Source organism: Tiliqua scincoides, chromosome 4, assembly GCF_035046505.1.
Source record: "Tiliqua scincoides isolate rTilSci1 chromosome 4, rTilSci1.hap2, whole genome shotgun sequence".
NCBI lineage: Eukaryota > Metazoa > Chordata > Lepidosauria > Squamata > Scincidae > Tiliqua > Tiliqua scincoides.
In genome coordinates this window covers 73,958,202-73,982,075 of record NC_089824.1, presented here as the reverse complement: position 1 = coordinate 73,982,075, position 23,874 = coordinate 73,958,202, and the positions used below count along the sequence as shown (strand labels likewise).

The window sequence follows — 23,874 nt, the reverse complement described above, 5'->3', positions numbered from 1 at the left end:
TGTTGAGGATGCATTCCTTAGCCCACTGCATATGGCTGATGGTAGCAGCTGTCTCTGCTTTTCGATGGGGAGGCTCTGCCTCCCCACCCACCGCACGTCCTGTGTAGGGTGCCTCACACAGTGGCAGTGCTCACTTAGAAGTCAGTCCCAGGACAGTCCATGGGGCTTCCTCCCAGGGAGACGTGGCCAGGCTCGCAGCCGCAGAACCCCCTGCTTGTGGCGGCCTTTCCTCTCTGCTGCGCTGGCGAGAGCGGGTGGAAGTTCCAAGCGGCCCCCTCCTTTTCGCGAAGCGGCGACGGACTGACCTGATTTGTCCTCTCCGGCTCTCCGTCGCGAGGCCATTTTTTTGAGCGTGGGGTCACAGGGTGCGTCCGTACAATGATGGCGTCGCCCGTGTGGAGCTGTGAGCCGCGTTAGATGCCGCACAGGTGAGGACGGCGTTGTCAGGTTGCGTACGGGGGGGGGGCTGCTGGCGTCGCGTCGCGTCGCGTCGGTTGCCGGGGAGCGCGCGCTCTGTGGCCTCGGAGCCTCCGGTACGTTCGTTGCCTGGGTGCCTCAAGCGCCCCTCCCCTGGAGCCCTCTGCGGGTCTCGAGACCTTCCCAGCCCTCCCAGCTGCCTGGCACGAGCCTCCCTGGCGCTTAGAGCCCAGTCTTCAGCGTGTCTACTCAGAAGTAAGCCCCAGTGTAGTCCATGGAACTTACTCCTAGGTAAGTATGGTGAGGATTGCAGCCCCGTTCTCAGGGCAACCTATTCCCCCCCCCCCCACAAACTCATTTCATGCAGTGGCCAAATTACATTCATGATGCACCTGCTGGGTGATGTCATTGGGCAGGGGGTGACGCCATTAGGGAAGAAGGAATGTCATTGAGCGGAGAGTGTTGTCATCAGGCAAGAAGCAACATCAGTTCAGTTCAGTAAGACCTTTATTGGCATAAAATACAGAGAAAGAACAGAACAAGACAGGAATGTACAAAGACAACACAACATAAGCAAAAACATCAGTCACTGCCCAGAGTCCCAGGGCTCTGCCTGGCTATTACCCCAGATAAAAAGGAAGCAACATTATCCAGAATCTCAGGATCAGGAGTGGAAAGGAGAGACTGAAGCATGGTTGAATCCTCCCAGCCCTGCATCCTAGCTAGCAATGGACCTAGAAATTTCTTGCGTGACACAACATGTAGCAGGCAATAAAAAAAGGTATGCATTAAAGTCTCAACGCAATCCCTACCACACTTGCATTTCCTCTCTAAGAAGCAACATCATTGGGCAGGGAGTGATGTCATTAGGGAAGAAGCAATGTCATTGAGCAGAGAGTGACGTCATCAGGCAGGAAGCGATGTCATTGGGCAGGGAGTGATGTCATTACTGGTCATGACCAGTAATAAGCACTTTTTTTTTCTCACTTAGGAACTCATTAGCTGCAAATGACAGAAGAGGAAATGTGCAAATCTTGATCATATTTCAAGATATGGGAGAGCCCAATTATCATGTGGGTTGCCCTTTCAGCAGTGGCAGCTCAGCAGCTGGAAGAGCAGGAGGACTGGATAAAGAGCTTCTCCAGACCAAATCTGGCCCACAGGGCTTGTCTTTGACACTCCTGACCTATCCCATCCTTAGCACAGTCTCCCTGTGCTGAGGAGCAGGTGACTCTGTCTTGCTGCCAGGGGGGCAGGCAGTGACTGGGGAGGGTCTGGGCTCTGGGCTGGACTCTGAAACTTAGAACAGCAGTTCGAACACATGGGAGAGAAAGGCCTGCCAGTGGGTAGCTCAGTCTAAGGATACTGAGCATTCAAGTGAGAGGATATGGCTGCTTGTATTGCAGACATGTTTCCATGGAGTATGATCCATTTAAAAGAAAGCAACAATAACAACAACATCAAAGATTAAGGGAAATGTTGGAAACATATGACTTGTTTTGCTGGGTCAGACTGAAGCCCATTTAGTCCAACATTCCAATGGTCAACAAGATGCCGTAACATTGTAGTAATAATAAGTACTATTAACTTTGATGAATGTCACACACTTGCAGCTGCAACTTCTCACTGTGCACTGACATGGATTTTAGCCTGTGGAATTAGTCTGTTGAACTTACCACATGATGTGGTGATGGCATCTGGTCTAGATGCCTTTAAAGGGGGTTTGGTCAGATCTATGGAGGAAATCACCATCACAGGTTACAAGCCATGATGGGTATATGCAGCCTTCTGGTTCTGGAAGTAGGCTATCTCAGAATGCCAGGTTCAGAGGAGTGGCACCAGGATGCAGGTCTCTTGTTGTCTTGTGTGCTCCCTGAGACATCTGGAGGACCCCTGTGAGATACAGGAAGCTGGACTACATGGGCCTTTGGCTTGATCCAGTGGGGCTCTTCTTATGGTCTTATTTCGCTTAAATAGCATCTCCTTATGATAGATTTGTGTGTGTTAGTACATAGTATGTTAATTGATCTATCTGTGTGGTCCCTCCCCCTCCATTTGTTCCATACATACCAAGAGAAGACAGCACAAGCACAGCAGCACTTTTTCCTGTGCTTTGGTTGTGGGATGTTAGAAGAGCTCTGTAGCCCTGGGGGGATATTGAACTTCAGGCAGTTGCCAAAGGTTGATACCAGACTGTTTGGGAACAGTGCTTTGGTGCAGCGAGCATGTTGATATGGGTGGTGGTATAATTACAAGATGTTGAGATTGAAAGGGATACAGTGGAGTCGGAGCCTGTAATGGGGGTTAGGGGATTGGGTGTGCAAGAATAGTTAAAATTTGTAATTTAAAATTATGTAAGTACTTTAAAGATATGATAACTTTAAAAGATATGAATTGAGTCAATAAACTATTATCATTGGATATTACCCTTTGAAATTATCTATCAGCTCAGCATGCTATAGCTACCAATAATGAAAAGGCCAGCAGTATGATAAAGATTTGTAAGAAAGGGAGTAAGGTTTGTAGAGAAATAATACATTGTCACTATATAGATCAGTGTTCAACTTACATCTTACACACACTGTGCAGTACAGCTACCCTTTAAAGAATGTGGTAGAATTAGAGAAAAACATAATTAAATAATAGGAATTATTTTATATGAAAAGCCTTCCATGCATTTGATGGAGGGGGTGCTTTGATTATTGCATGTTGTGACGTATTGGTTCATAAGACTGCCATTTCTTTCCTGCCCTTTTCTATAATCTCATATTCACAGTTAAAATTTGTTTTCTTGAGCTTATCTAAACAACAGGGGACTATAGTCCTCTGAGAAAGGCTGATTATTATATAGGGAAAATGTAGTTATGGATTCTTCTGAAGTGTTCAAATTCAATTGGTTTGTTGTCATAGAACACATTAAGAAGAGCCCCTTTGGGCTCATCTAGTCCAGCTTCCTGTATCTCACAGTGGCCTACCAGTTGCCTCAGGGAGCACACTCCTTTGAAATTGAATGGAGACCATAAAACACAAGTCCATCAGAGAGCCTACCTAAACAATATTTAAGTTCTGAAGAAAACACCCAATCAAGCAGTCTAGACTCTAGATTAGGGGTGTCAAACATGAGGCCCGGGGGTCGGATGCGGCCCGCAGAAGCTTTTTATCCAGCCATCAGGCTCTCAGCTGCAGAGCAGTGCTGACATGTTACTGCTGAAAGGGCAGCCTGCACAAAAATTGGGCTCTCCCATATCTTGAAATATGATAAAGATTTATGTATTTTCTCCTCTGTCATTTGCAGCGAAAGAATTCCTAAGTGAGAAAAAGTGCTTATTTTTGGTTATGACCTGTTTAAGGACAATACTTTCTGCCTAATGACATCACTTCTGGCCCTCAGCAGGTATCATGAATGCCATTCGGCCCTCGGTATGAAACTGGTTTGACACCCCTGCTCTAGATCATGGGTTCCCAACACATGAGACCTTGTTAGGTGGTCAGTGAAGGTCTCTAGAGAAAAAAACAAAGAGCCTTTGCAGACCGCTTTTCTTGTTAGCAGCTCCCCATTCAGCGCCAGAAGTGAGGCTTTTCCTCCAAAGCAGAGGCGCAGCTGGGAGATGAGCAGCAGAGGCAGAGACAAGTCTCTGCGCTTCCTTCCATTTTTCCTACACATGGTGATAGAGGGGCAGGCGACCAAGCTTGCTGGCAATGAGCAGCAGGGGGATAAGTGCATTCAGAAACTGAGCATCTCAGAGCCCACTTCTGTGAGTGTCTACTCAGCCCCATTATAGGCGATGAGGCTTACTCCCAGGAAAGTATGGCTAGGATTGTAGGATTGTGTACTCAGAAGTAAGCACCATGATAATCAATGGGGCTTACTCCCAGGAAAGTGTGGGTAGGAGTGTAACATCTCTCACCAGCTCTTGCTGTGGCTGCTTCCTGTTGGGGACATCAACTGTGAAAAGTTCCAGGATTGCCTCCTTTGCAGTCAGGGTCAGCCTAAAGGAGGACTACCTTGTCTATATGTCAAAGAGTAACATTCTCCTTTCCTGCATGCTAGTTGCACTTCCCAGTATTGGGAAGCCAATCAATTACATTATTAATTAGTCTTCTCTTGTTATTACATATTCATTTTTGTGTGTGCAGGGGTGGTGTTAAGTAATTGATTGATTAATCTTACTACAAACTTAATTGTATTTTTGGGGGTGGAAGGTTGCATGTGGTCCCCAATGATTCCAATTTTTGCTTTAGTGATTCCTGGGCTCATAAAGTTTGGGAACCACTATTCTAGATCCTAATTTCAAATAAACTCAGGAACACCATCTCCTTCTTTCATTCACTGTTCTCCATGTTGGGGATGGTGGTGAAAGCAATATGCAGGCCCAAGACTCAGTCCCAGTGCTTCTCCAGATAGATTTCTGTGTGTGTGTTTCTGTGTAGTATTGTCTGAATGTAGACTTTTTGAAACATTTATTAAATATTCTGTTAAAAATGTTTCTACTATATTTTACCACTAATACTAAGCCTTGGTGACTTACAGAAACTATTACCACTAACAGCCTTCTGTTTTTTTCAGAAAGAATTATGCAAGTGCTTGAGAGAGAGTCTGTAAATTAAGGTACAGTTTTATTACACAAGGCTGCTTGGGACCAAGCTACATGTTATGTTAAACGCATAGTTTGACTGTGCATTTTTTTCTAACTTAAATAGCAAGTAGTAGTGGTGGGAGGGATCAGAATTGGGAACACTGTTTGTAGAGAGTTTCACCCTTTTCTGTCATGCCATGATTCCAGCAAAAACTCACTTCCCCAAAGCTCCTTTTATAAAAATGCCGTGCCACTAATATTACTATTGCTGTCATTGGTGTTGATAGAAGGAAGCATTCTTTCTGGGGCTAATACCAACTTTGGGGGTGCATATTTTTTTCAGGATAATGACATGAGGATAATGAATTAAATACCCATCTTGATCCATTCCCTACTGTAGCTGCTATTTAAGTGAAACAAAAACATATGCAGAGCCAAAGTATGGTTTCTAGTTCTGCCCTTGGTGTTACTTTGTTCAGTTTTAAATTGGCAAGCGTTCTTATGCAGCCAATCATGTACAGCCAAGGGCCATTTGACAGTGTATGCAACTGATAGAGCTGTATGTTGAGCATACAGTTTTCTAAACCAGTTGTCAGTCACCTGTGTGGCAGTGTATTTATTCTTCTTTTGAACAGCTAATTAGTGCTAATTGTTAAACTCATCTACACATTTGGTTCTACACCAGATGGATTGGGAGGGAAATAAAGTGTGTACCTATTTGTGTCTGTAGTACCTTATCCAACTAGGAATGTGTATCCTAGAGCTGATAGTGTTGAAAGTGTTTAACATTACAGACAAATGTTTAAATACAGGTATAACCTAATTATTCACAGATTCTCCACCCATGGTTTTATTTCAGTGTGATGAGAAGGATCCTTTCAATTAAAGGAAAAAAATTGTTTAACAATAGCCTCATTAATGTGAGAGAGGGCAGCTGGCTGACAATCCATCAATCATTCTCTCTCCAGGTACTTAGAACAGCTTCACCCTGGGAAGGCTGCTGCAGGGACTGGTGAGTGCATCCCAGTCCCTGCAGCCCCCCCTTAGCAACATGATCTTGGGGATTGCATTGCTACCTTCCCCCTGCCCCTGCTGCCTCCCTCTCTTCCTGTATGAGGACTTATTGCGGCTTTCAAACTCTCTCAGAGTTTGAAAACCACAGCAGTAATTTGATTCACCACAGATACAGAGATCCACTTTTAAATACCGTGTAACAAGGAAAAAGCATCAAAGTCCAATTTCCTACCTTTGCGCTGTTAAATATACTGTAAATACTCTTCTACAAGGCGTGAAATTTCTAATAAATCAAGCGTAGATTGACACCTCATCTTTCTGCAGGTCACTCAGGTGTCAGGGCTCAGCAGCCAGGAGAAGCTTGGAGGAGCTTTAAAAGTGCCTGCAGAGGCTCTGTGAGTTTTGAGTGATTGTAGATAGCTTACAAACACATAACTTAGTTTACATTTGTTTACAGCTCCACTGTAGAGTCTTCTGAGCAGGTTCCTTAACCCAAACACAGGAGTGCCTCTTAAAATGACAGTGAACAGTATAAAAAAGTTGTCTGGCAGGAACTGAAGCAGGATGTTGGGCTGTTGTAAGCTGCTTATGTTGCTTTATATTGATGCTGCATTTCTTTTGGATGGTTTTTAAAACCGCAACTGGTTTTCTGCAGTTTCAAACCTGGATTTTTTTTTTTTGCAATTCAATGCAATGTTCAATTCTGTGCTTTAAGTGGGGAATGGCACACAGTACTACATAAGCACCTTGTTAATGTCTTCAAGAACAGTGGTGTTGCTCAGATTCTTTTCCCCCTTTCAATCAGGCTCCAGGGCAAGCTGCAGCTCCTCCTTACAAGCACCATTCCCCAAATTTTACCCCTGACTTATCTGAGGGTCATGGAACATTCCATGATTTTTGTCTGAAAACCTACCTTTGCCTTATCTGTGAGATCAACTTATAATTATCTATGGTAATTTCATTCTACTAGATTCCATTATTCCCCCATTTAGTGGCTATACCACTGATGCATCTATCTATACCAATCATATACCAATGAAATCTATACAAATGCATCTATACCAGTGCATTCAGGGTGACAATGGAGTAGGCAGGAGAGACCTGGAAGTGGGTCTTTAAAGCTATTTTTCCACTGATTTGATATCTACTGATTTTTTTTTTTTATTCTCTTCAGGTTTGAGAATGGAATTCCAGTGTATATTGAGGCACATTAATTGTGTTTTAATTAAGTTTGAACTATTTGAAGAGTTATAAGCAAGAAAAAGATTGTGTTTAAAATGCACTGGTTGCATTTTAAGTCTGTTTAGGTCATTTGTAGAATCGTTTACCTCTCTGACATCAGAAACCAGTACACATTCATCTTGATTACAGAACATGCTATTGAAATTCAATCACTTTTACTCATATTTAAAGGTCTTTTGCCGAGCTTGATTTATTGCTGCAGTTTATAATTCTAGATATGGTCTTGTGCCATTTTATCTACATGTGTAGCATCTAAATGTATTTTTGTATTCTTCAAGAGAAATGGGCTAAAAGTTTTATGCATAAAGCTTGGGTTACATTGCCTAATTTTGAATAGAATTGACGTATTAGGTTCTTGCTCTCATACAGGGTTCTTTAACTTTTGTAGAAAATGCCTGCTGTTTGTGATTCTCTCCTTGAAGACATTGAAGATATTGTGTCGGCTCAAGATCCAAAGCCAAATGATAGGCCATTCAGAAGAAAAAACATTGTTCCTAAAGTGCGAAAACGCAATTCACAAAAGAATGTAGAAGCAGATGATGATCCCCCAAGTGACAGGTATGTCTACTGTGGTGTATTTATCTTCAAGAATAATACGTGCTCTGCTTGCTCCTTCCGCTCACTGATGTTGTAGCTCAGCACTCTCTTCCACATGTTGTCTTCCACTGTCTCACTCTTCCTTTTGCAATCCAGACAGCAAAAGGAGAAGGAGGAGCAATAGAGCCAAGTAGGTGGACAGGTATCGGCATCCTTCTACCTGAGGTGACCATCTCTATTTGCCTTATGGTTGGGTCAACCTTGCTGGGGGTGCTGTCTTTCTGAGTGCAAATGTTGGGTGCTGTCATATGTGGGATACTCCAACTGGTGATGCAGAGATTTCAAATTCTAACTCTTGGACCAGATCTTTAATAGGGCATTTTCCCATAGACTAACATGAATTCCTTTGTTTTCTTGAGGCTTGTCCTGGCCTCCTGCTGTTTTGGTCTCTTTCAGAGTTGGATCTTGTATTGGGTCTTCTGTTCTATTTCCAGTTCCTGAAGGTTGAGCTCACTAGCCTTTCAGTAGATAGTTGGATTAAAGCTAGAGCAATTGGTTGTTTTCTTAATTTATGAAAGGGTTTGAGTACTATCCTTGTCTGTGGCAAGGGCAGCATACGATTATTTTATTTTTTTGTTTATGTATGTCTTTCTCTATTTTTACACAGCTTCAAATTTAATCAAGGATTTGATAGGGAAGATGTTGGTTTGAGTCCATTGCTTTATTGTGGCACCAAATGTTCTTGCTTTTGACTTGCACAGAGTTTCTCAATAACATGAGTTAATCAGGTACTCTGTGTGTTCTCTGGAAGTTACAGCTAATTTTGGGTAATTACCATATTGGCTTCAATCATAATAATGAAAGGGGAGAGTGTTGGAGGCAAATAGGGTAAAAGGTACTTTGAATCTGACTTACAAGCTTCACTTTGTCCTGACCTTGACCAGAAGTTCAAACTCACAAGTAGGGTCACCGCACTGCTTTGGGGGCTGGACGCCAGTTTGTGACAGTCTCCTTTTATCAAAATTTTTGCACTTTCTAACTCCTTATCTAACTCCTTACTGACAAATGTTTTCGGCCCATAATTCCTCTGATTATCTCATCCTTTTCTCTGCATCATAGATCTCTGTCCCTATTTTTCCTCCTTAGGTGTGCCATATTTGTGGAAAGCCCATATTATTTTATCCAAAGTAACACCTATTAATAGTTTCCCCTCAAGTATTTCAGTACTGTATTTTTCCTGTCTCAAAGTCCTCCCCAACCCCGCTTCTCCTCTTTCTCCTATCCTTGTCATTTTATCATAAGCCTGCAGGTAGGACTTACTTTTAATCTTTACTTTTGTTCAATGCCTTTGTGCAACATAGAAGTACTTAAAGAAATAATATTTGTCTTTTCCAAGAGATATTTGTATACCATTCTGGCAGCGTTTTGATCAATAGAAGTATAGAAATCTGTAATAAATATGCTATAAAGATATTTTTAAGCATTTAGCACAGTAGGTTTTTGTAGTTTTGTAATGGTTGAAAACAATAATCTTTGGAAGGCCCAAATCTTGTATTTTTTGCTTGGGATGAAATTGAACTTATCTCACTTGCTTGCCTGTCTCTGTTTGGTTGACAGTGTTATTCCTGGTGTACAAAAAATTTGGATACGTACATGGGGATGTTCTCATAATAATTCAGATGGAGAGTACATGGCTGGACAGCTGGCTGCTTTTGGATACAAAATTACAGGTAATGAATCCAACAAATTCAGATTCTTTCATAATGTTCAAGCTAGTTTCTCTGAATAGACTTACTAAGTATGATTTAATACAGTCTCTGCAGGCTGAGTAGATTTGCTTGATTTATGCATGTCCTTTCTCTGATGTACGGCTGTATGTTGTGGCATAAATCCAGTACTTTAAGGAAGCTCTTACTGTTGTAGGCTGTGGAACTGGAAAGACTTAAAAATTATCTAGTATGTCTGTTGCAGTAAAGTGGGCATGGGGGGAGGTGTTCTTTACCTACCTCTTGACCCAGATATACTAAACTTAGAGTTAGCACTGTGCATTCTCTAAGAAAGAAAAATAATTCCTAAGTCACTGCTAAGAAATGTGACATTTTGTGATACTATGTTGAAAAGCATTTTATACTTGTTGAAAAACAATTATAAAGAAAAATTACATCATTTGAATTATTTATATAATTCTGCTTCTATTGTACTATAGCCATACCTTCTGACCCATGGGAATCCTGCTCATCCCCCAATAGTTTATATATCTTCAAGTTTATTTCCACAGCCATAGAGAAATTTAATTTTTAAATGAACAGTGAGATACTGAGGAGTCTACTATATTTTATACTTGTGCAGTGCTGAACAAAAGTAATACACACAACTCTCTTTATAGAGTCCTAAGCAAAGGAGACATGCTGCCCAATACCGCTGTCATCTATGTTAATTTTTAACACTTCATTTAAGAATTTGAAATCACTTAACGCTTTTTAAAAATGAAATAATACTTTGACCCAGCTCTGGAGAAAAACAACCAAATGCATGACATAGGTTCTGCTTGCTATGTTATTTACCCTTTTCTTGCCTGCCAGGAATTGGCACAAAGAATGGCTCTCTTTGTCAGGAAGTGTGATTGAACAGAGGAATCCTGACTTGCCTAAGTGCATTGATTTTTCTCCTCCACAGAGTGCATGCACATCTGAAGTATTCCACATAGCTTAACACTGAGCTGTAATTTGGCTAGATATGGGTTAGAAAAGACTTGCAAGATCAGAAATAATAAAATTATTTTTACAAATTTTATGTACTGCTTTTCAACAAAAAGTTTCACAAAGCTATTTACAAAGCAAAATAAATGACTAAATGGTTCCCCATCCCAAAGGGCTCACAATCTAAAAAGATACAGAAAAAAAAAATACCAGCAAATTGCTACTGGGACAGAGACTGTGCTGAGGTGAATAGAGGTAGTTGCTCTTCTCCTGTTCAATATATGAGATTCACAACTTTTAAAAGATTTGTCTGCCTAGTTCAGGGGTGCCCAAACCCTGGCCCTGGAGCCACTTGCGGCCCTCAGGGACTCCCAATCCGGCCCGCAGAGGGCCCCCAGTCTCCAATAAGCCTCTGGCCCTCCGGAGACTTGCTGGAGCCCACATTGGCCTGACACAACTGCTCTCAGCATGATGGCCAACTGTTCAATCTCTTGTGTGAGTTGTGGGAAGAGGGCTCCCTCCACTACTTGTGACGCAGCAGCGGCAGAGAAGGAAAGGCCAGTCTTGCTTTGTGCAAGGCCTTTTATAGGCCTTGAGTTATTGCAAGACCTTCATTTATTCATATAAGTTCCATCTCCAATATGTTCATTTATGTAAATTTATTCAAATTTGAAATGTAAATTAATTTTCCCCCCCCCAACAGTGTCAGAGAGATGATGTGACCCTCCTGCCAAAAAGTTTGGACACCCCTGGCCTCGTTAGCAGGGATGCTAGCAGTAATGCATATTCAATTACTTCTGACAGCAGCAAAATTTCACTGCCATTAGTAGGCTGTAACCAGTTGATTAGCTTAACCATTTCTGTTTAGAAATATAGCAAAAAATATAAAAATAAAAAGAAGTAAAAACAAAATACCACTTAATTTTTCAAGTAGTAGTTAGTAGTTGGCAACCTCCAGTCTCGGGAGACTATGGTATCGCGATCTGAGTGGTGGTTCTGGAACAGCGTCATTGTGGCTGAAAAGGCCGATTCGGGAGTGACAATCCCTTCCACACTGGGGGCAAGTGCAGTCTGTCCCTGGTCTGTCTCCCCGGCTATGGGCCTTCCTTCTTTGCCTCTTTGCCTCAGTCTGTTGGCCAAGTGTCTCTTCAAACTGGGAAAGGCCATGCTGCACAGCCTGCCTCCAAGCGGGCCGCTCAGAGGCCAGGGTTTCCCACCTGTTGAGGTCCACTCCTAAGGCCTTCAGATCCCTCTTGCAGATGTCCTTGTATCGCAGCTGTGGTCTACCTGTAGGGCGCTTTCCTTGCACGAGTTCTCCATAGAGGAGATCCTTTGGGATCTGGCCATCATCCATTCTCATGACATGACTGAGCCAACGCAGGCGTCTCTGTTTCAGCAGTGCATACATGCTAGGGATTCCAGCTTGTTCCAGGACTGTGTTGTTTGGAACTTTGTCCTGCAAAGTAATTTTTCAAGTAAGCACCCATGATCTCATAAACTTTGTAGGCTTTCCACTATAGATTATATTCTGTTGTAGAAAGCACATTGTTTCAGGTTTTTTGGGACTTCATTCTTGGGAAATGACCTTAGAACCAAAATGTGTTAATAACTTGGAGGAGGAGAACATGTTCCAATTTTGACAGTCCATTGACCTTTTCTATGGCATACTGAATTTTTGCTACTGTAAATTTGAGATAATTTGAAAGATGTTGCATGTGGTATGCAGCCTGGTGTGTGGAAATGCACAGCAGAGCTGTTCATTTCAGGGGAATTCATGGCAGTCAACTAGATTGATAAAAGAAGCCAAGGTAAATTACCTCTTTTAAATGAGAGAGATCATTTTGCTTTAAAATGAGAAAAATCGTTCATGAGAGATTGCTCACTGATACAACATCTGCAAATGGATATTCATAGATAGAACTGTTTGGGCTTAGAAAGTATTTTGCTTGCATGTGCCTCAACCAGCATATTTGGCCCATTAAAAGACAACACCTTATTTCAGCATTTCTCAAACTTTAAGGGAGCTTTACTCCCTCAGTAAGTTCTTGCAGGGGAGGGGCTAGGGCAGCGATGCAATCCCCAGGATCGCATTGCTAAGAGGGGCGAGGGGGAGTGCTTTGCACTTACACTGAATGATGTAGGGCTGCTGCAGGAGATGCGGGGAGCTCTGCACAGCCCTCTGCAGCGCTCCCTTAGGCTTGGAACATTAGGAAAAAGCAAGCGTGAAGCACTTCTATTTTGCAGGAGGTGCGTTGTGCCCACTTTTAGTGAACATTCCAAGCCGCGGGGAGCGCTGCAAAGGGCTCCCTATACCCCCTGCAGCCTGTTGCAGCCCTACATCGTTCATTGTAAGTACAAAGCACCCCCCTCGCCCCCCCTTAGCAATGTGATCCAGCCAAGACCTGGCAGTTATGCTGGATCCTAACCCTGTTCCCCAGGCAGCGTGGAGTGGCTCTGCTTGGATCTGCACCACCTCCTGAGGTGGTGCAGATCTGAGTAGACCTGTTGGGGCTACTTTGGCTCTCCCCGGGGTAAGGGGAGAAGTTTTCCTTTGCACTTGGCTGAGCCACAGTTGACTCCAAACTTACACTGGATACAGCGCAGGCCCATTGGCTTGCTTGTTCCATCACAAGTTAGGATTGCGCTGTAAAATTTTTACATTATGATGATACTTGTTAAAGATTAAAAAATGAAGAATTTCTCACGAAAACCAGGAATTTGTAGAGCTGTTGTACCCTAGAAATAACTGAACCTTGTTGTAATTAGCAGTATTTCTCTGTGGTTCATGTGAGTAAGCAGGTGAACACTTGTTGTGTTGTGTATCTATAAAACTCAGTGAAACTTGTAAAAATGCAGTTGGACTGTAACCTATATTTTTAGGATTATTTATTCTTCTGTAGACTTTCTAGCAATGTGCACTTAAAGCATGAGGAAATGCAACCAAGTATTGGTGAAGAACACTCGGTCTCCAAGCAGGGGTGGCATGACCTGGAATGCCCCTTTGCCATCTCCTCGGCTGCTTGTTGGGAAAAAATAGCCTTTTAATAAATAATAATAATAATAACTCGGTATTTATATACTGCCTTTCTGGTCATCGGATTACTCCTCTGACTTTATTTAAGGCGGTTTCATAGGCAGGCATTTCTAAATCCCTCAAGGGGATTTTTACAATCATAAATGTTCTCTCTTTCAAGAACCAACAACATTTCAGAATGGAACTTCCTCGTTTGGTCTCACTTCTGGCCTCCAGTTCTCCCACGCAGGCTGACAAGCAGCTCCATCTCTCACATGGAGGGCAGCCAACACGCTTCTTGCTCACACCAAGAGCAGGTGGAATCACTCAGCTGGGCTTGTCAGCTGCTTCAAGGTCTCACCATTCTCAGCCGTTCAGGGAGCTGCTGGTGTCCTCAAACTGGCGACCTTCTGATGTTATCTTTAGGCTAAGGGAGGCTCTACCCTCTAGACCAGACCTCCTGCCCTAGAGTTCTTTTACCATAGAACTAGGGTTTTTGCAAATTCCAAAGTGTTGCATTTCTGGTTTTATAGAGAGACTGCATGAATGAAAGAGCTCCTTTGTGCTTGTGGTCCCTGCAAATAAGGGTGGAAGCACAGCACTTATGCATTCGGGAAAACTGCACAAAGATCTTAGTAAGCTTTCTGCTCAAGCAAACAAGAAGCAAATAAGTGTGTCTTGCATCTGTGGCAAGCTGGATGGAGGAGGTGGCAGATTTGAGGTGAAGAGCTTATCCATAATATGCCATTCCTCCCACCACCTACCCCCATGCAAGCTGCATCAGACTGCCTCATGGTTGGGCCACCTCTGTCTTTAATTGAAAAAATAGCATTTTCTTATTTAGCTTGGGCTGCAATCCTATCCACACTTACCTGGGAGTAAGCCACAATGGCACTTACTTCTGAGTAGACATGCATAGCAATGGACTCTTGGATAAAGCTGTGTATTGAGCCTATATTTTCATTGCAGCAGTAATGAAAGCAGAGAAGCAGGTTCCAAAGAACCATGACCTAAGTCCTTCTCATACAACCAGATTTCCTATGTCCATTTTCTTTTTGCAGTTCCTTGTTTCCCTTCTCCCAACTGCTACTGAAGTCAGGGAAGCCTTTGAAATGCAATAGGATATGGTGAGGCAGGAATCGAGGTTGTGCTGTGGCCCAAGTGAAATTGCCTTCTGCTGAGGCAAGAAACTCTTTGGTTGCTAACCTGTGGAAGTAGCTATGAGGCTTTTGTAAAATACTTGGGTAATCTTCTGTCAGTTGTTGTGCGTTTAGGGTAAAATATTTTTGATCGATCTTGGTAGGATTTTGTCTGATCCATAGTCTCCGAGATAAGGGAACAAACATTCCCTTATCTTGAGGAGGCCTCTGTGACTGCCACCCAACTGCAGGAACACCCAACATACCCCATTCGCGCAGCTGTGTCAGTGCTGGAAAATTGTTTAGGATTGGTAAGTCTACAGTTTGTTTTGTTAGGCTTTAAGATCAAGTGAGTGTATGTTCCTGACTGTTCCATGCACAGTAAGCTTGAGAAAGATTCTTAGTGGAGACCTCTTAGTTATGGAAAGAGATTCTTTAGAAGTTGAAATTTGACAAGCCTAGCAGATTTTCTGGTATTTCCAGTAATGTGTATTTTAGGGCTGCTTGATAAAGCAGAGGAAGAGAATAAAACCAAATGTGAATTGTGTTTGATTATAAAAGCATAACCCTTTAATATTTGTATGAGTAATTTTCCTGTTTCTTATCTCAGTAGGTGTTTGTAGAAAAATTCTCTCAAAATTTCTCATTAATCAAGAGTAGTCTTGCAAAACAGCATGGATTAAACAAAACAAAATAGAAAAGTTTTGGTAGTTTATGCAAAGATAAAGTATGTAACTTAGAAAATGTAAATAGGTGAGACTTTCAAATAGCTCTTCAGTTGTACTATCTTTGAGAACAATATTTTCTTAAAATAGGACTAGGAGCAATTTGTGTGGGAACTGTAAGAGGCTCGGGCATAGAGCTGACTGTTGAATTTACTTCTGTTGTACTGTTGCCATTTTAAGCAGAAAGCTACTGATATATAGCTTTTGAAGACAATTGGAAGCATGATGTTGGTAACTTATAAGTAGCTAACTTAACAGCCCAATCCTATCCACACTTTCCTGGGAGTAAGCCCCATTGACTTTAATGAATCTTACTTCTGAGTAGACATGCATAAAATTGGGCTGTAAATTATTTGCTTCTGAACAGTTTTCAAATTAGTCTGACAGCCTTAATTTTTAATTGGATTTTTTTTGCCATTGGTACTAGTGAATCCTGTCTTTTCAGAGTTTATTTTCCATGTATATTTTCATCAGGTTTTAATCATATTATTCATTGTAGTTTACGCATCTGCTGTCTTCTTAATGTATTCTGGAGTGGATAATTCCAGGCTAACTGTCTTTGGATACCTGTTGGTACAGTCTCGTTTGTGGCATTAGTAAACTATATGCTGCAAGTTTATTTTGGAATATAAAAATGACAGTACACCAGTAGCATTAAAATTGACAATGACTATTGCAAATGTTGTATTCAGAAGGTAAAACTATTGTATGATTGGCATGCTGTAGGTATACATTGGATAACTTTTTGTGTTCACTGTTATCAAATCCAGACATACTTCTCTTGCATTCTGTTAGATTAAAGAGGTAGTTAAGATTATGATTTTTTTTCTCTTGAGTCAGAACCTTAATTGGTAGCAAATAATTTTTTGTTCTTCCTAGTAGCTTGGGAACCTACTTTTTTCTCTTCTTTGCTGCCTTAATCATGTATCTTTTGCAACTAGTACTGTAATGAGATTGACTTCAGAACCATTGAGAATCTGCCTGGTAATGGATAATGCCTGTTAATCCAGACCTAGATTCTCAAATTAAGGTTGTCATAGGTGACTTTACCAAGTTGTAACTCAAGGAGTTATGTGCATTTATGAACTTAACATTGTTTAGTTTTCTGTTAAGGAAGAACTACGACTTTGAGTGCTAGAATCCAGGTACTGATAATTTAAGGAGTGCTGTGCTTAGAAACTGGCATGTACAATCTTGATTTTGAAATGGTAGTTTTATAGTAAGCTACACCCCTCCTGCCCTTTAATTAGAATAGTTTAAAGACCTGAAGCCTTTGTGCTTTGCTACCACTTCAGAGCATTTTGGGCAACAAAATGACTAATGGAGTTCAGTGTAAGTAAGTGTAAGGGAGGAGTCTCTAACCTTATGTAGTCAGTGAGCTTTTGGATACCTGAGACGAGAGGGAGTGAACTATCACAATTCAACTGTTGGGAGATGGGGCCAGTAACACTCTCTTCCCTTTGGAGCTTCCACAGTATGTCATCATTTCAATTGTCAGTGGAAAAACTGACATGGCACAGCTGCCCCTAATTCATAGTTACTTATTTTTTAAAGTAATTTTGAGAATTTAGAACATTAAAGGTACAGTATATATTAATTATATCAGTATCCCATATATTTAGACTGTAACTCTGGACTTACTACCATGTTGAAGTCAGAGGAACTTCCTTTCTATAACTGGTGGCAAGATTATCCCCTTCAGTTCTTAGTCTGCGTAACTCCATGGACTCAGGATGGAATTGGATAATTTCAGTAAAGAAAAGGCAGCTGCATCAGACACAACCATTGAATCTAGATTCCAGTTTATAAAGAAATGTTCCCAAATAGGGATTCAGGGGTTTCATCATGTGTATATTTTTAGAGGTGGGCAGGAGGTCACTATCCAACCCCTCTGCAGGCTTATTAATATTGGTGTGATGTGATGCATGTTGAGGTAAAAAACAAACTCCCAACTGCACAAATTTGTAGATGGAGTCTAAATTAGTAGAAGTAACTGACATGTGCAGAGCTATAGGATAGCTCAATAAATTCAGTGTGCTTTGTTGATGAAGAAGACAAATCTTTGCCAGGATTGGAAAGAACAGCTAATATAATCCCCCTCTGTAGTTAGTTGGTATAGCCTTATATAGAACACTGTATAGTTCTGAAAGGATATTTTAGAGTTGGAAAAGTTGCAGAAAAGGATAACTATGATCAAAGGTATCAGAGGATCTTTCCTACTATGGAAGCCTAAAGTATTTTAGGCTATTTAGTTTTAAAAAAAGATGATTGAGGGGTGTTTAAGGTCAAGATTGTCTTTAAAATTGTATTAAACACACTTAGTGAAGGGCAGCTCTATCTGTGGTGTTAGTCATTATAGCGAAATGGAACCTCCAGGTTCAGATGTAGTATTCCTTTGAATAGTTGCTGGGAGAAGGGCAAAACTGCAAGTGAGAGCTGTTACCTAATGCTGTGTTCTTGGACTTTCCCAAAGCATCTGTTGGAAACAGAATGTTGGACCCAGTGAATCCTTGGTCAGATCCAACTGCCAGGCTCTTCTCGTGTTTTAAAGTTCGGTTGCCCTCAGATATTTGGCATTTCTGATACATTGTAAATAAACTTTTGAAGTGGATGATTGTGTTTCTTTGGCGAATGTAGAAGACACATTGAGTGTTACTGTTTGAAACGATGAGCAGGTTCACACGATCAGAAATCCATAGCTTGTTGCGAACATGTCTTCTAACACTCCCAAATTAATTGGTGGATGGGCATACTGTTGAGTGATTGACAAAATCTTTAGGTTCTGCTTCAAGGTAAAGTGCCAGAATCGATGTGAGTGACCTTATTTCCTTCAAGGAGGCTTCTTATTTTTTAACACATTTTTGACCTTCCACAAAATAAAGGTGGGAGGTCAACCAAATGTTTTGCTAAAGCATTGTTTGAATGTTTTGTTAAAGATTAAATACTTGATTTGCCAATATAGAATGAATGTAGTTCGAACTTCACATTCAGTGGTATGCTTGTGAATATTTTGGTATACCTATCCTACCGCAATGAAGCATTATTTTGTATAAGAGCAGAGGAAGAACTCCTCCTAAAGAGAATACACTGGCATTTGTCTTATAGGTCAAATCCTTGGCACTGGCTTACTTACAGTGCAGAGCAACTTTGTCTTGGACGACTATAAATAGGTTTTATACTTCATGCAGCCAAAAGTGAATTGCTGTTGATTAGCACAAGGTATTGCAGTATAAGGGGAATGAGGTTTTTTGGCTAGATTTTTAATAGAAGACAGATTTCTTGGCTGGTCATATATTTTTAAGATTTTCAAACTTTAGAAGTTCATTGGCTCGATTTCAGAGGTGAAACATTTTGTAACATGTACGTTTGCTGTTCCAGAATCCTAAACAGTGTTTGACATTTAGACACAACTTTTTATTTATGGAATGGTATCTCTCTTTTATACAGAAACTGTGGAATTTACCTATCAGTGAAGACAGGAAAAGATATTAAAGCATCCCATGAGTGTGTAGAATTGATCTTATAATCAGTTTATGCAAAGCACAACGTTTAAGGACCAGCTCTTTTTAAAATCGCAAACCCAGAAGTGAGTCGTGATCAGATCAAGGAGCCTTTCTGAGCAGCAGGGAAGCCTGCAAGGGAGGCTGCTAGCCCCCCCCCCCACCCACTCAATGACCAGTACTACTCCCCCAAGTACATTAGGAAGCCCCTTGGTTGCGGCAGCGCCACAATTGCTGTGGTGCTGTCACTGTAATCCTGTGGACCACTTCTGTTAACCCATTTCTGCCCAGCCCACAGGTGTACATATTTGATTCCTGTTATGTATATTTTGGGCAGAAATGGCTTAAGGGGGAATGAACTGCTTCCGGTTCCCTTGGTGGGTCACAATCCACCAGTTTGGGAAACACTGCATTAGGGAATAATTACCGTAGATACTTGCCTATAGTGAAATTTTTGCCAAGTAATCAAGGTCCAATTATCACTTTACCTTATCTTCGGGTCAATCAGAGGGCAAAGCCTTTCAACTCTGAAAAGTTTCCTTTCTGAAGCGGCAGACAGGCGCCAAGTTTCTCAAGCAGCAGGCAGGCGCAGCTCCTTAGAAGCAATTTGTTAACCTTTTATTCTCCTTCCTTCTGCTGCAACCTGGTTCTGCTTTGCAAGCATTTGCAAAGCAGGTCTGTTTTTTGAAACACCAGGATGGGATCCTCCTTCCCAGGCTACAATTCAGTGCACCATTACTTAAGAATAACACCCATGGAAAGCAGCGGGTCTACTTCTGAGTAACAGGGCTGCAAATATATGCAGCTGCATCTCTCTGCTGTGAATTGAATTGCGCACTCCCAGTTATGTGTTATATGCTGTACGTAGAGCTTCTGGCTTGACACACCAGACACCTTAAAAGTGGATTTGATTCATGGTTCAGCCTTTTTCACTTGCATATCCCTTGGCAGCCTATTTCCATAAATTGCACCCTCCCTATTAGCAAAATGTTTGTAATTAATAATACAAGCCCTCATCTCCTCTATATGAAAGCCCAGACTTCATATATTTATCACAGTGTGTTCTCTTTTTATGTGTTTGAAGAAGACTCTGCCTTTGCACTGTTTTGCACCAGAAGTGTGCTGAGAAATTCTGGGTGATGGATCATTTTCCATGTTTTAGCTTTTTTACTGTGCTGGTTTTCCATCACTGGTTCATACATGAATTGATGACCAAAAACGAGCTATTGGTGGGGCTTTCACAGCCAACTAGCTACCTTCCTTCCTGCCTTGCTGGTCCTTGCAAGTCATTCCTGTCTTGCAAGCCATTCAGGAGCATGACCTGCCTTTTTCTACCATTATTCCATTCTTTTTCAAGTACCCCTAAAGGTACTGTTGAGTGTCCCTGGAAGTACATGAATACCAGGTTGGGAACCACTGTTTTACTGGTATGTTGTTTACAGTGGACTTACTCAGATAGTGCTTACAAAAAGGTGATGAAGACCAGAATTTAAAAAGAATAAAAATGTTATGATCTTTTACTATGTTTTTAATAAATTAGAGACTACAGTTCTTAGGTAACAGTTAGTGATGGGTTATTTTTCAGGATCTGGCCTCGAGTAAAATCAGACTATAGTCAGACACCCCCCTAAGTTTAACCCCCAACTGATCCGAGGGTCATAGAAAATTCCATGATTGTTGGCTCAAAACCTGCCTTCAGCTTATCTGTGAGATCGACTTATAGGCGAGTATCTACAGTAATATGGTAAATGTCTGATGAAACAGAGAAGTACTTGTGAGATGCCAAACCACCAATACTGAGGGGACCAGATCAATCTTAAAATAAGACTTTTCACAAGCTGGGGTCTTCAATAAAAAAGACTTGTCCCATGTTACTCCACTCAAATCTCTGATTGTGTGGGAATGCATAGCATAGCTTCCGGTGGTAAATGAAGGTGGTGGGCCTTCATAGTTTAGGTTGCTTAACCTAAAAAAATTGCTTCATAGTTCCTAAACCTTTTGGCTCTGCAGTTCACCTCGTCCTTCCTGGCAGGTTGTGACCCACTGCTCCACCTTGTAAGACCCCGGAGACCTCTTCCAGGCCAGTAACCCACTCTATCGGCATCCGTGGGCTTCAGAATGGCCTGCAGAAGTCTCAGAGTCACTTCTGCATTTTGGAAATCTCTTCCAGTTTTACTGGAAATTTATTTTCTTTTAAAGAATTTTTGTACCGCTTTTCTATAAACGGTCAAAAAGCGGTATGCACCCATATGCATAAGGATCGAGTCCTCAACCCAGATGCCTGACTCTTATGGGTGTTCTACCCCTGACCTCACTTTCTCAACCCACAGCAGTCCAGGGGCTTGTGTGTCCAATTTAGCACTTGGGTAGACTCAGCACTTAAGGAATCCAATCTCAGATTAAGTGTCAGGTCTATTGTTCTTAGTTGGAGTTCTTATGCAGCTTGCAGTCTCAAGGGGGCACAGCGTTCCTCAAGATAGAAAGGCATCTTTTTAGACAAATAAACCAAATCACAGAGTACTGAATCTTGGTAGGACTGCCACCACACTGTTTACACCAGTTCCTCAGCTCAGGGACTCTGAGGACCTACGGGCTTACCCCAACTCTTGCAAACTCTGGGCTCCCTCTTACTCAGGGACCCAAACCTCAAGGTTCTGGACTTTTACATTGGTAGACCAAGTACCTAGGCTGGATAGCTGACTCCAGTTCCTATGTACTCCAGACAAAACACAGGCCTGTAAAATATTTCTGGTTTATTAAAGAAAGATTAGAATTACACATACATAACAAGGCGGCAAATTGCAAGAGTTACAGACTTACCTTAGTTCTAAAATAATAAAACTAGCTTCCTAGACTACATTATTCTCTATCTCTCACTTGGTTTTTCCAACCATATAAGAAAGCAAAAGGCTCCCAGGCTATCTGTCCAGCCACGCAACCATGTTGGAGGTCGGAGCTGAATGAAAACGATCGGCAAACAAGAAACATCCAAAATTACTTTTGGAGGCTTCTGTGGGCCATTCTGAGGCCTTTGGAAGCCATTAGTGTGGGTTGCCGGCCTGGAAGAAGCCTCCAGGACCTTCTAATGCTTCTGGAATAGCTCTGATTTGGAACCATCCAGAAACAAGGGCAGACAGGAGGCCCCAGAACTTGACCTACCAGACATGGTCTCGCAACCCAGACTTTGGGAAGCCATAATTGACTGCTAACCGATTCCAAATTGCTAGGAAAGGTTTTGAATACATATATTTCTGATGATGATCATCAACTGTACAGCTGCCACCTATGCCCTTTGTAGCAACACTGAGTCTAGGCATACCCTGTGGTTTGGGAATTGGGCCACGAAACTACATGTTCCCTTCCATCTTTTATGCAGATTATCTCTTCTAGGCTTTCAGTGATGCCAGTGTAGTCCATTATTGACTGTGGCTAATGCTTATCAGAATTGTTCTTAATTGGAACTTGAAGCTAGTTTAAAAAATGTTTGGGTAGGAGCTGCACCTTTAGCAGAGTAGAACTCCATCATTAGAAGACAATGTCTTTCTGTGTCTGGAAAGAATGTTTCTCTTACAGGGTATCCTTATAAGAGCAGAGTGCTCCTTGTTATAGAGCCAGCTTTCAATGACAGCCTCCAATTCACAAAATATTTGGATACTACCCTTGGTGAATAACAAGTTGTAGTTAATACTGTTACACATTATTAACAGTACCATTGTAACATGCACCCCTGTTTAAAGCTAATGGAGAACCTAATCATGGTTAACTGGTTGTAGGCATTAACTCCATACTGGCTTTTTGTCTCTCAGTCTTTGGGACACAATAATATTATCTGCCGCAAGATGGCACTGTTTAACTGTCCTTACACTAAAAATATTCCCTAGAAGATCTTCCCCACAAAGATTTCTAAAATACACTGACACTAGGTTAGAAAGATTAAGTTTTATTAGATTTAATTTTCAATTTTGTCACTTAATAGATCAAACAAGGAATAACCTTGTAGCTTATGAATGGGTTTTTACATTACTGCAGTTGGTTCACATTTTCCTGTTAAATTGAGGTAAGGTTCTATTGAACTTGTTGCAGTTATTAATACAGCAATTCAGCCTGTGAAAACATCCTGGTAGACACAGTGACTTTGTTTTCTCTTTTTTATATCATTGCTTTTCTATATACTAATTCTTTACAGCAGGTGTTTTTGCCCTTTGTTTTATTGATGTCATGTAATCTGAGATTCTGTAGTTTGGTATGGGTTTCTCACTTAATATTTCAAATATTTTATTATTGAACACTAATTTATTATTTTTATTTAATAATTTATAATTATTGAACTTACTTTCAGAACTGGGATGCAACTTATATGGAAATTGACTCAGTGAAGATATTTTGTATTAGGATTCTATCATAACATGTGGAAAAAATATTGATGTTGCATTTTATTATGTGCATGATCTGAAAGCATCCATTCATGTAAGGAAGCTGTATCCCAATAAAGCTTTCTGGTGTTAGGATGTTAGCAACGTGCTGCAGATTGGGCTTTCACTGTCCAATCAGAATGGTATACTTTTTAAAATGATGATCCATGTTAGCTAGTCATTCTCGCGGTTATGCTGGAAGTCGTGAGTACTAAAGAGTTGTGTTTTACTTACCATAAAGGCTTGATGCATCATCTTACCCCTCCCCCAGGTATGGCATATTTTAATAATTCCCAGGTACGTAAGTTTTAAAAGTTGCCCTCATTTATGTGGTAAGATGTTCCAGAAAAGAGACTAAGGGGGTGGAGACATCCTAGTCTGTAGTTGTTGCTATATCCCTTTTAAAAGTATGCACTGATGGGAGATAGCGAAGACAGGCACTTTTAGATAAGTTAACAGACTGCATGTAGTGAGTTGAATATTTTGGCGTATAACCTTTAAAATAAAGTGCAATGTCCTGTAAATATAAGTTTTTAAATTTAGTGTAGCATTATGTGTGTTATATCTACAGCAGCTATTGAGCTTTCTTATTATAACAT

The 23,874-nt window shown here is 41.3% G+C and overlaps 1 protein-coding gene across 3 annotated transcripts in view; it reads left to right on the top strand.

Moving 5' to 3' along the window:
- Window positions 1–355: 355 nt before the first annotated feature.
- The window catches only part of CDKAL1 (CDK5 regulatory subunit associated protein 1 like 1), a 340,298-nt gene continuing 316,779 nt past the window's right edge, over window positions 356–23,874 (top strand). For 2 of the 3 annotated variants that reach the window (XM_066624923.1, XM_066624921.1), the window contains exons 1-4: window positions 356–428; window positions 4,985–5,026; window positions 7,639–7,808; window positions 9,405–9,517. In XM_066624923.1, the coding sequence (XP_066481020.1) occupies window positions 7,642–7,808; window positions 9,405–9,517 (280 nt within the window). In that variant the 5' untranslated portion in view covers window positions 356–428; window positions 4,985–5,026; window positions 7,639–7,641. The remainder of the gene's footprint in view (window positions 429–4,984; window positions 5,027–7,638; window positions 7,809–9,404; window positions 9,518–23,874) is intronic. The other variant, XM_066624922.1, reaches the window with a different exon arrangement.